The sequence below is a fragment of the Asterias rubens genome, chromosome 20, assembly GCF_902459465.1.
Source record: "Asterias rubens chromosome 20, eAstRub1.3, whole genome shotgun sequence".
NCBI lineage: Eukaryota > Metazoa > Echinodermata > Asteroidea > Forcipulatida > Asteriidae > Asterias > Asterias rubens.
This window is the reverse complement of record NC_047081.1, coordinates 4,192,682-4,205,431: the sequence shown is the minus strand read 5'-3', so window position 1 is coordinate 4,205,431 and position 12,750 is coordinate 4,192,682. Positions and strand designations below refer to the sequence as shown.

The 12,750-nt window shown below is 48.1% G+C and overlaps 3 protein-coding genes across 3 annotated transcripts in view; all 3 read left to right on the top strand.

Annotated features, from left to right (window-relative positions):
• Nucleotides 1-12,750, top strand: part of LOC117303676 (kielin/chordin-like protein) — a 64,666-nt gene that overhangs the window by 49,526 nt on the left and 2,390 nt on the right. The window contains exons 25-26 of the transcript XR_004520527.1: nucleotides 3,746-3,979; nucleotides 11,806-11,961. The gene's annotated coding sequence lies outside the window, so the exon portion shown is untranslated. The remainder of the gene's footprint in view (nucleotides 1-3,745; nucleotides 3,980-11,805; nucleotides 11,962-12,750) is intronic.
• LOC117303962 (collagen alpha-1(I) chain-like) lies at nucleotides 5,002-6,084 on the top strand. Its single transcript, XM_033788431.1, has one exon. It carries the CDS (start codon nucleotides 5,002-5,004, stop codon nucleotides 6,082-6,084), a length of 1,083 nt encoding a protein of 360 aa, XP_033644322.1.
• Nucleotides 7,121-9,915, top strand: LOC117303961. Its single transcript, XM_033788429.1, has 2 exons — nucleotides 7,121-7,469; nucleotides 7,736-9,915. The coding sequence occupies exons 1-2, from the start codon at nucleotides 7,121-7,123 to the stop codon at nucleotides 9,913-9,915; spliced, it is 2,529 nt and encodes an 842-aa protein (XP_033644320.1).

Sequence of the window (12,750 nt, the reverse complement as noted above, 5' to 3'; positions counted from 1 at the left end):
ACTACAGCAGCATACCAGTCTTACATCGTACATGTGGAATGTTAATTTGGCTGGTAAATATTCTTGTAAGCATGCTGTTATTATGCTTAGCTCTATAAACCTGTACCAGAGCTTGAGTACGGTGCACTGTATAACCTTCCATAGAGCAATTGGTACATTATAAATGCTCAAGCCTTGACACGCTTGTGTTTGGATTAAAAGCGAGACTGCCATTATGTAAATAACTCTCCATAAAATAACTAATTAATAAATAGTCAATAAATAAATCACTCAATTTCATACAGCTGCTCCAGCACAAAATATAGCTTGGCACAACTAAATTATGCTTCCCAGATGAAGATTACCAGTCAAACTACCATGTTATACTACAATCTATGACTGGTATCCTGCTTATTTTTGCTAAGCAGAAAATGTTCGTCTTTGTCATTCCTGACACCGAGGATACAACAAATTCACTATTCAATTATTTACCAAAATGGACACAATTTAAGCTTGCATGTCCTGGCATGGTGATCAAAGCACATTAGACTCAGTTCTGGTGTTTCTGATCAGCAGAGTGTGGGTTCGAGTCCATATCCGAACTTGACACTTGTGCCCATAAGTGAGACGCTAAATCATTATTGCTTTTTCATTCGGATGATAAGTAAAACCATAGGTTGCATGTGTTGTGTATTGCACCTATTAGAGAAGGGTACACCTGGTGTTTTCTGGTATACGGTTTGTCTTCAGATAGTAACTAAATGGGTATTATCTTTCAAACATAGCTCCATATACCTTGTAAGGAAATAACGTGTGATTTTTAGACGCCTTGTCCTCGATGTTCACCCATACACACTTTTTACCTACACTTGTTTAAGGGTCTTAATTGTAGTGAAACAAATAGTGGCAAGATGTACAGCAACTTTGGATACTATGATGCAACTTGAGAAAAATTTCACTTCAAAGTACTGTGGTTATGGACAAATACTATAACAGTTTTGATCCCCCTAAATTTGAATATAAAAAGCGCAACCACCTTTTGAAATGAAATTTTCTACCTCCATTTTGAAGCCCCATTGTCTATACTTTTGTGCACAAGAGGGAAGCAAAGTATGACCTCTCGTAAACATCTGGATCCCTTTGATTAAAATCCTCTTAAGCACTCGCCTGTTCTCACGCCCTTAGTCTGTTAATCCTTTTTGACATATTTTGTTTTTGCAGATTTTTCATATGAAGGCTGTTCTCATTGTTACCCCAGAGTTAATGTGCCAAAAATCAATTGAACTGATGTTGAGCTTAAATCAATCAGTACGGCTGAACGATCTTTGCTCATAAATGTTTTGGATGATAACAACTTGTTTCAGTGGAAACTTGGTGCTCGGAGCTGTAAGACGACCAACTTGTTGCACAAGCTGAGAAGATGTTAAAGACGCTGGTATTGGTGACGTTGCTGGGATACGTCGTTCAGGCGGCTGTCATGCGAGCAGTAAAGTTTTTTTTGTCTGTCTGGTTTACCCATCACCATTTTGCCCTTTTAACATATTGCTCTATTGTGAATGAAAGAATGATTTATTCATCTATTTGTTTATTTGGTTTGTTTTTACAATCTGAAAGCTTGAAATAATCTCTCACGTTTAGTGAATAATCTATTTAAAGGCAGTGGACACTATTGGGAATTACTCAAAATAATTGTTAGCATAACAACTTACTTGTTGCTGTTGATAGTATAAAAACAAAATGGCTCCCTCTGGAGTAACAGACTTCAGACTACCGAAAGCATACAAATCAGTGCAGCAAGGGTGTCTTTGCTTTCGTTATTCTTTCACAACATAGATGACCATTTAAGTCAAAATTTCAACAAGTTTTTTTTTATGTATATGCTGGGATACACAAAGTTAGAATACTAGTCTTTAACAATTACCAAGGGTGTCCACTGCTTCTAATCTATAATAAAATGCGGGACCAGTTTGAACACAATGGTTATTTTACTATGTTGTTTGGCCTCAAATTGAACGCATGCATTTTGTTTTTAGGTGTTTTTTTTTCTATATACAAATCCCTTCTGATTACGGACTCAATATTTAACCTGATGAGTGATCATTCAAAACATCACCATCATGTCTCACAGCCTTGCGGCCGATGGGGCCGGCTACCTTGCACTCATGACAATTTGGCCCGACTCTCCTCAGTTTACAGCCAGTCTGCTGAGTTTCCCTATCCCTTTCCCTGTCCAGGCTACGGTGTCAGATCTGTAAATCCAGATTCGCCTAGGGTGTCAACGCTTTCGAGCACCCTTTGTTATTAAGACCCTTCAAGGATAATATTTACCAGCCTTCCCTTGGCTCTGGTGATGTGACCAAACCACCAGAGTTTTCTCTTCTTTGCTGTTGTCAGAATGCTAACGTGCCGCGTGATGTGATCGGTAACCAGCTTTCGGACCTGGGTATTGGGAGTGTGTGCCAAGATGTGTTCTTTAGCAATTAGACTCAAAGGCATTGAATATGCATTTCTATATCAGTTAACTAGTATGCTCCCAAGTTCGGGTTTTGTTAAACAAACTGTGTCAAATTTCACAGCATTGCTTAATAAGCCAGCACCCAGGGAAGAGGTTGCCAAACGGGGGACTCAGCCCCCCCCCCCCCCCCCCTAAAAAAAGAAAAACGTTTCTGAAGACTGTCAAAAAACCAGCCTCCACAATTACAGTGATGTTAATCTATCCTGCAGTTAACTGTTAACATTGGGAATTTTTTATTTGATAGCGAACCCCACCTCATCTTTGTACTTCCAAGCCAAAGTCAACTTAAATATAAAGCTTTGGACAAGGCTTGATTTATAATTGCTTGGCCTGAGGTTAGTGCTTTTAATTTATGATTGAAAAAAACCCCAAAATATTTGATTACCAAACTCTATGATTGATTTAATTGTGTTTTCTTTTTTTCTGTTGTCCACCAATGCTTACAACATAGATTTCACGTAAGTGTTTAATGTTTTTACTTGGTTTTAATTTGGGCCCATTTTCATAGAGCTGCTAAGCATTAAAAGTAGCTCAGCCCAAAAACTTTATTTCCTGAGAATGGTCACCAGCCCAAAATTTGTCATATGTAACCTAGGTGACTGGTACACGGCATATGTGAGAAGACTAGTCTTTGACGATACCAAAGGTGTCCAGTGCCTTTAAGCCACTGGTCCACTATGATCAGGTATATAGGCTTAAAGTTTTCTTCCCCTGACCCGTCACCTCAGTGGACCTGCGGTTCAAATCCCACCTTAGAACATTTTTTTGCATGTGAATTGGGATTTCGGGCTCTAACCAATAGTGTGGATGTTTTTTCCCCATTTGGGATTCCTCCCTTATCTAAAACTGTCTTCGATTAATATTCATCTTGTTATTGATGCTTGTGTGATATTATCATATATAGGATTTGAGGCATTGCATGTTGAGGTATCAATGTATATTTGGTTTGCGGTAACACCATGTGTGTATCTACTTGCCAGGTAGAGTTGTTCTTAGGGAACTGTCTTGCTCTACTGCCGCGGAGTAGATAATCGGAGTAGATTTGATCATGATATCAATTCCCCTTTAAACTGATGTTGTGAACAGTTCAATATACTGCAGATGTGTATTCATCAAAGACCGACATGGGTACAAACCTGTTCGGATACTTACATAATATGAAAAGCCCAATTCAAGAAATCTCAAGTCGCAATACTTTTCTCCAGTCTTTATTTGTCTCTGGTTTAATGGTATTTGTTTTTTGTCCCAAAGTTGGCGCCCGCACTGTGGACACTAATGAACGACCATGCATCGACAGTGAGGGAAAGCAGCATGATCATGGAGACGAATGGAACCAGGGAGCGTGCATGCATTGTCAATGTTACAATGGTTTCCCTGCATGTATGTCGCCAATGTGTATGGCTCCAATTCTTGGGGGTGTAAATTGTAGAGATCAACCAGGACAAGAAAATGTCTGTTGCAATCGTCGGCACATTTGTGAAGAAGGTATGTTGAGTTTGTAAAACTTTTCGCTGACGCTTTTACAAATTTATTCTCAGTATTAAGAGTAGGTCTACTCTTGATTCAATTTGTAAAGAAAATTGTTGATGCCTTATAGCAATATAGCCTTGGAGGAAGAATCTGTTACGGTCAAAACGTCAGGCCATTAACTCTCGGTCCTTTCGGTTGGTAACTTGTATGCAAAAGCTTTTTATTCTATTTTCTCATCATTCTTTAATGTATCAGGGTTTTTTTTGTAAATAAAGAAACCCAAGTTAATGATTTGTACTTCTTCCTTGAGCAAATTAATACCCATGTCAAGTGTGGATTAAATGGAACACATCTCGGCGTGTTAAACATTCCATTGTGACAAATTATCCTGTTATTTGGATGTAATTTGCCACTCCTAGCTCTGTGTATATATAATACATCCACTGAGGGCAAATTTAGCATGCGAGTTAGAGTTGGTTCACACAGGTGTGATCGCCTAATGGTTCCATGTGTGAGTGAACGTGCGAATCCAAGGACTGCATGCGCATGCAGGCAGCATCTGCATATTCTGATGAAAGCTTAAAGCAAGATAGTGCTAAAATTGGCAGCAGCAAGGACACGTACTCCCAAGCAGTAAACAACTACATATACTCTGTGTGAATATTGTAATGATATTAATAATTTAATAGCTACTGTTGCGATACATGCTGCTAAAATATACTTACCTGTAGAGCGAATACTACAATTGCATTGTTCCCTATGCCGGCAGGCAAATAGCTAAGAGTTTTACACACAATAGCGCCCTCAAGAGTCCCATCCCCAACGCCCTGTGACATGCGCAACACGTCGGCGTCCTCTTTTTCTCTTAGCCGGCAAAGACAGCGGACGTGAGTACGTGATTGTCCGTATTGAGGTAGATTCTTTGCCCCTTTTAGCTAATAAGAGTGTAATTTAGACAGATATCCGATAGAAAATAAAGGATAGTCTGTAAGAGAATTTCTTGTAGAGTTGTGTGAATTTCTTGAAGTGAGTTAATTATGAGTTATAAGAAATCGGGGAGGACAGGGTTTGTCGTTGAAGGTGGGACCTACATCCCTCCCGAGTCCTCGGGGGATTGCGGCGGTGACATTATGTCGCCGCCAAAGCAATCTTCCAGTCAGCCCCCTCAGCCACAGCCGGCTGCCGGGGCTGACGGATCTGTAACCGGCCGAGCGGGGGACCTTACGGTCTCGCCGTCTCCGCCGGGATCCACCCGACAGAAGGGGAAACGCCCCGGTAAGGCCAAAAAATCGCTCAGTACCGGGGCGACACCCAAAAAGGGACGAGTTGGTAAGCGGGACTCCACTACGGGGCCCGCCCCATCGATCCCAGGCCAGCCAGCGGGGCACGCACAGCCGGAGGGGGTACCCCTCCACGGCTCGGTGCACCCAGGGCTGGGTACAGGGCATGCACAGCCGGAGAAATTACCTCTCCACGGCTCAGTGCACCCGGCCCCCCACAGTGCACACGCATGTACCGCGGTGCCCAGGGATGGCCTTTTATACCGCCGCCCTGACCACGCAGCCTGCGCTATCGGGCTTGGGGCAATGGCAGTCGCCAAAGAGATTGGCAACGAGGTACAGACCCCTTGGGGCCCCGTCGGAACGCTACGTTCCGAAGGGTCGCCCTCTACTTCAGGGTTTACCCGCTGCTCGGGTATTCCCGCCCCGCAGCCGACCTCCGACACTACAACGGAGTCTGCTCGGGGACGCCCCTCCAAAAAGGGCAAGAAAGCCCGCCCTCGTAGCCCCAGCTCGAGCGGCTCCACCTCCGGTCGCCCCCACCGTGACAAACGTCACAAGGGCGGGGACCCGATCTCGAGGGAGGAATTTTTGGAAGCTTTTCACACCCTCGCGGCCTCAATTACGGGTCGTCGCGAGGGTGGTGGACAAGGCCCGTCTGACTTGGCCACCGAACCGGTGCCCCACAGTCAGCACGGCCATGGGTGGCTTGCGCCGGGCCAACGGGGACTCCCCCACACGGCTAGCCGTGCGCCGGATTCCCCCCCGGGTTTGCCACAACCGCCCGCTAACCCATACGTTCAGGGGCGGCTGGCTACCACCCAATGGGGACCCCCTTAGGGAGGCCCGCCATGCATCAGCCTGCACCCGTCGGCGGCCTTTGAATCCGACCATGGGCGCCGTGATGATGCCGGTTCGGAATCCCGTTCTTCGATGACATCTCGTCCCTCCGACTCGGCCGACTCGGCCAATGAGGAGGACGAGTTGGTCACCTCCATTCAACGATTGTCAGTCTCCGAGACCGAGCTACGCTTGGTTCAGAGAGATATGATAAGAGTTATGAATCTCCCCTGTGAGCCGGAACCCCCCTCCGACGAACGCCAATCGTTCAAAAAGAGGGCGGGCCCCGCAACGGGCGCAGCTAAACCCTTCCCGGTGATGCCCTTGGATCGGGTGTGCAGTGACACAGAATATCTGGAGCAGGGGTGCGACGAGGAAAACATGGTGCCGGCGGACATGATGATTGCGGCCCTTCATTGTTTGGACAACAGTCTTTGTTCCATCCTCGACCAGTTCACTAAGATCACGACCCTGGCGACGACGTCACGCCGCGCCAATGTGCTAGATGCACTTTTCCTACCATCAGCCGGGGCGCGTAAACGCCTTGACGATCTACCACTCACCGGCGTCGACTTATTTTCTGGGCAGTTTCAGACGTCCATGGAGGCTGAAGCGAAGCGCCTCAAAGCCACGGACAAAATCAATCTGAAAAAGCCCAAGGCCCCGCCTAAGGCCGTGGGTAACAAGGCGAAGAAACAACCTTCATTCGTCATCCCCCGCCGCCGCCAACAAAAGGCGACCCGTGGCAGTTTTCGTGGCCGCGCCGATAACACGGCGGGCGCACGTTACCCACAGACTCAACCTGGCCAACCACGCACCCAGTCGGGTCGTGGTTTCCGAGCGCCCGCCCCCCGTTATACCGGGGCGTGGCGCAAGTGACTTGACAAACTCCGAGCGGCCTCCCACCGACGGACCCGTGGGGGGCCGCCTCCGGAACTTTCTGGGGTCCTTGGGGCAAGTGACCTCCGACCGGTGGGTCCTCGAAACAATCGGCTGCTGTTACGCGCTCGAGTTTACGAGGACCCCCCCGTCGGACATGCTCAGCCGGCCGACACCCGTGCCGTCCGACTTAGCAAAGCGCCGCTCCCTCGAGGGGGAAATAAACGCCCTCCTCCTCAAGGGGGCGGTGCGTATCGTCCCCCGTTCTGGGACTCAGACGGGCTTCATGTCAACCTTCTTCTTGACTCCCAAGAAGGAGGCTGGCGTGTGGCGCCCGATTTTGAACTTAAAACCCCTCAACAAGTTCATCCGTCCGAAGCGTTTCCGTATGGAGACGCTCAGGACTATACTGAGTTCCATAGTGCCACCCGCATGGGCGGCGAGTATCGACCTGAAGGACGCATACCTACACGTCCCAGTCAGGCCGGAGCACCACAAATTCCTACGTTTCCTATACAACGATACCCTGTACGAATTTGTGGTGCTCCCATTCGGACTCTCCACCGCACCGCGGGTGTTCACCCGCATTGCAAAGACAATCGGGGCGGCACTGCGGAGGCGGGGCATCATGATATTTATATATCTGGACGACTGGCTGGTCGTGGGCCCTTCTCGGGAGGAGACGGAGGCAGCGCTCCAATATACCTGGCGCCTGACCTCCGACCTCGGATTTATAATCAATACCGAGAAATCCCACCTTATCCCCTCGCAGGTTCCCACCTTTCTGGGTGCGTCTCTCGACCTGCGCAGGGGATTGGCCCGCCCTTCGGAGGAACGCCTACTGAACCTTCGGCAGTGCGTTTCTCTCTTCCTCCCAGCAGTGGTGGCCCCAGCGCTGGCCTGGCTCAGACTGTTGGGCCTTATGGCCAGCATGGTGGATTTGGTGGACTTCGGCAGGTTGAGGATGAGGCCCATCCAACTTCACCTGCTCTCCTTTTACAGGCCCATCCGTCACCAAATCCACCACCCGGTGCCGACCACGCCCTGGCTAGTCCCCCACCTTCGCTGGTGGCTAGCCGATGCGAACATCTCGCAGGGCCGGGCCTTTCGTCCGCCCCCGCCGTCGGTGACCGTCACGACCGACGCGTCACTCCTCGGCTGGGGGGCAACCCTCCACCCGCGTCAAATCGCAGGCGTGTGGGGTTCCGAACACCGATCGGCCCACATCAATGTCCTGGAAATGTTGGCAGTCTCCAACGCACTACGGCATTTCCAGTCGGACGTCAGGGACCGTGCGGTTCTAGTGAGATGCGACAACGCCACAGTCGTGGCCTACATCAATCACCAGGGGGGCACCCGGTCGGGTCGCCTGTGTGCACTGGCCTGGGACCTCATCCACTGGTGCACACAGCGGGGAACAGCACTATCAGCAGTGTACATTCCGGGCGCAGAGAACGTCACAGCCGACGCTCTCTCAAGGGGCTGGATTGCCCCCACGGAGTGGTCCCTTCTCCCACAGGTGGCTCGGTCGCTCTTCCACTTGATCGACCGACCACACGTGGACCTGTTCGCCTCCCATGCGAACCACCAGTTGCCGATCTACTGCGCAAGGGGCCCAGACCCCAACGCATGGAGGATCGACGCTCTATCAGTATAGTGGGACGGCCTACTGGCTTATGCATTCCCACCCATCTCGCTCGTCTCTCGGGTTCTGACCAAGATCGAGCAAGAGGATTGCCGGGTCCTTCTCATAGCCCCGTTCTGGCCCCGGCAACCGTGGTTCCCACGACTCATCAGGTTACTGGTCCATCGTCCGGTGATCCTACCAGGGCGAGCGGATCTCCTGTACCAGCCCAGTTCGGGGATGGCCCATTCGGCTCCGGGGGATCTTCACCTGACGTGCTGGGTGCTGTCACGCGATCCCTCCGCTCAGCAGGCCTTTCGCAACGGGCTGCAACAATCGCAGCCCAGTCACGACGGGCCTCCACCAGGAAGGTATACAACAGCCGACTACGCCATTTCTTTAAATGGTGTGGCCGGGAATCCCTCCATCCTACCAATACTTCTGTAGGGGAGGTGGGGGACTTCCTGGTGTATCTCCTAGATAGCGGCCTGACGACTGGTACGGTCAAAAATTACAGATCAGCCGTCGCCGCGATCCACCCCGGATTCCCAGACGGTTCCACCGTCTCAGACAACGGGGCCCTTAGCCAGTTGATCAAGGGGATGTTTGTCACCCGTCCCCCAGAACGCAAACTCGTCCCGTCTTGGGATCTGTTTGACGTTCTGTCAACCTTGGCAGGGCCTCCTTACGAGCCTATGGATTGCTCCACACTCCTACAGCTCTCAGTCAAGTTGGCGTTTCTCCTGGCCGTCGCTACTTCGCGACGGCGCAGTGAGCTGCACGCCCTGTCGGTAGAGACCGGACATATCCGATGGGAACCAGACGGAGTCCGCCTGGTCCCCACGACCGGCTTTTTAACCAAGAACCAGTCAAGTTCCTTCACGCCCCCGGACATTTTTGTCCCGGACATCAAGTCCTTTTCATCAGAGGCGAAGGACAAACTGTGGTGCCCCGTCCGGGCACTTAAGTGGTACTTGAATCGTACGAAGTCGCTTCGTACGGACCATAAAAAGCTGTTTGTGACGACAACACCGCCCTTTCGGCCGGCGTCACAGTGCACCATCTCACGATGGATCGTGACTGCCATCCGCTCCGTGCCGGGCGGCTGGCCGGCGACCGAGAATACGGTTCGGGCGCATGATGTTAGGGGGGTATCCGCCTCTTGGGCCTTCTTTAAAGGGGTTCCCTTAGCAGATATCACCAAGGCGGCCTGCTGGAAGTGTCCTAACACCTTCAGCGACCTCTACCTGAAGGATGTCCTCCAGACAGACGGCAGAGCCGGGAGAGAAGTGCTGAAGACGGCCAGTCAAGCTTCCCAGAAACACTAACTGGTGAGTCCACTTTCCTCTCTTATACATGTAATAATTTATATATTACCTATGTGCATTGGACATTTAACGAGGTGTACCTATTATGTTTTTACCCCATAATGGCGATACCCCCCTAAGGTCTTGCGCACGATTCGCGGGCCCCCAGGGCCGCGCGCGTCGTTCTCGCGGTTCCACGCGCTTGGACCGACCTGTTAACCCTGGTCCGGCCCTCTGTTGCGTAGCCCGTCTCTGGCCCCTTGGCGCCCGCTTACCGGCGGGCAGTCTAGGGCCCTCCTTGGGGTTCTTAGGCACGCCCCGTGTCCTACGCCCCTGTAGACATACGATAGCCTGCGTATACCCACCGCCTACTCGGTGCGAGTCTATGCAATTGTAGTATTCGCTCTACAGGTAAGTAGAGTGAAGTAGACCCCCACCCCACAGTAGTGTGGGTGGGTCTACGAGCGAATACTTACCTGTAGAGCACCCTCCCTCCTACCCCACTATACGAGTGGTTCTTGAGTACTTAGGCGCGTATCGCTTGACGAAAAAGAGGACGCCGACGTGTTGCGCATGTCACAGGGCGTTGGGGATGGGACTCTTGAGGGCGCTATTGTGTGTAAAACTCTTAGCTATTTGCCTGCCGGCATAGGGAACAATGCAATTGTAGTATTCGCTCTACAGGTAAGTATTCGCTCGTAGACCCACCCACACTACTGTGGGGTGGGGATTCAAACTACCTCTAGGTACTAGGCAATCTTGGTGGTCTAGTTGGTTAGACACTGCTCTAGAATGGCAAAGGTCGTGGGTTTGAATCCCACCTGAGTAATAACCTGAGTAAACACATCGGTGTAAGGGTAAAACCAAATTAATAAGCTTAATGATATTGAAGAGTTGAAATGTGGTCCATCACTCAAACCTCTGCTACCAATCAATTTGTGAGTGTCAAAATTGCCTGTTCTCTCAGTCAAAGGTAAGCTGCCTTTACACAAGTCCTCAGCCGCATTACAAAATATCCAACCAGTTGGGAGGAAGTCATTCATCTGGTCGTATCACTATTCTATTTTTTTTTTCAATTGTATCTCTTAATAGATATTATTTGCATCGGGATAAAGAATATATTCATTTTGTTTTTTACCCATAACACAAACACCGATGTCTGTAGGATTGTATTCATCAGTACTTACCCGAGTTCTGTGAAAACAAATCACAGGCATATTACTTGTTGGGATTCAAACCTACGACCTTTGCAATTCTAGTTGGTATGACATAGCTCTAAGGTCGTGGGTTGGGATCCCTTCCTAGTAATGCCTGTGAGTTTTTTGCAGAACTCGGCTAATTACTGAGTACATGTATATAGTGCTGACAGACATTGGTGTATATGGGTAAAACCAATGAGTTGTATCTCTATTGGAATCCTTGGTACTGATTGGTCAATATCAGTGCAATATGTTGCACTCCAAAGTCCCATGTTGCTTCCTGTGTTTTGAATAGCAATGCCAATGTGTGCTTTTTACAGTACATGTACACCATTTTTTCGCAGTGACAAAACCTGTATTCTCTTTCCCTTTTCACATTAGATTGTGTTAACAATTCAGTTATGCAGCAGGTTTTTTCCTTTTTGCTATTTTGAATCTTGTACATGTTTAGGAATTCCCAAGTATTTGTTTCTGAGCTACATTTAAACAAAACCTTTTTTGAATTTTCGTGCATGTTTTAAGATAATGTGGGTGTTTTTTTAAGTAAAAAGCACACTATGGTATTGGATACACATAACACTTCATCCAAATAATTTATGAAGCTATGGCTATACTTGCCAGCTCTCGTAGTTTGTCATATAGGTTCGTAAACCAACAAAATCATGGTGTTTTTTTTGCAGCTAGCAGTAAAGGTATTTTGTTGTTTCTGTAGCATTGTCTCTGTGTGAAGCTGAATCAACAGTGGCATCTTGCCCGGACTCACTCTGTGACATCTTCACCGAGCATTTTGATGAGTGTCGCATAGATAGATGTGAAGGCTGCTCTGCCGAATTCTATAAGAATGGTAAACTCGTTGGAGGTCCTGTGGGTAAGTTAGACATCAGGATGTACCCTTTGTAGATCTTATAGTTTGGTTAGTTTTACTTTATGTAGATGGAGGGGTACTAAGTCTATGCCTTTTCTGACTCTTCACTAGATACAACCAAAGCTATTTAGACACAACAATAGTTTTGTTAAATATATGTAGATTTATAAAAAGTATAAATTCAGAATCAGAGCTAATCAAACATTGGCATATCTCTCTAAAGTATATACATGTATGTAATGTATATCCTTTGTCCTCACCGATTAAATCCTATTGGTCCAACGCCACCAATTGTTTCTGAAATAGAAACTTTGATTGGCTATAATTTTCCCGCTTTTTTCTGGATCCTTCCCTTAATCCTTTTTTTCTCTTTTTTTCTATAAATGTATATGTATTTGTTTGTACTTTTTTTATGCCTCTGAAGAAAGGTCTGGTTTGGATTGAAAGCTAAGGTCATTCTGCCCTACTCATTGTATGCAATGTAATGAGATATAACCTTACACCACAAAGCCAGACGGCCACTTCAAGAGGAAGGCTACACTGATTTGGGCTGTCAACCAGAATCAACTGTTATTAGGGGAAAGTTGTCACCTACTCCTACTACGTAGGGTTGAGAAAGGGGATAGTTTCTTCACATCCGAAGAATGTTGGCATGGGTATCATCCACTAGAACCAGGCTGGTAGAGCAAACTGCACTATACCTTTCCAACCTGCTGTGATATTGGTCGAAAGGTTGCGTGTAGTGTAGACCATGCAAATTGCAAAACAATTTTGGGGAAGTTTGTATTCCCA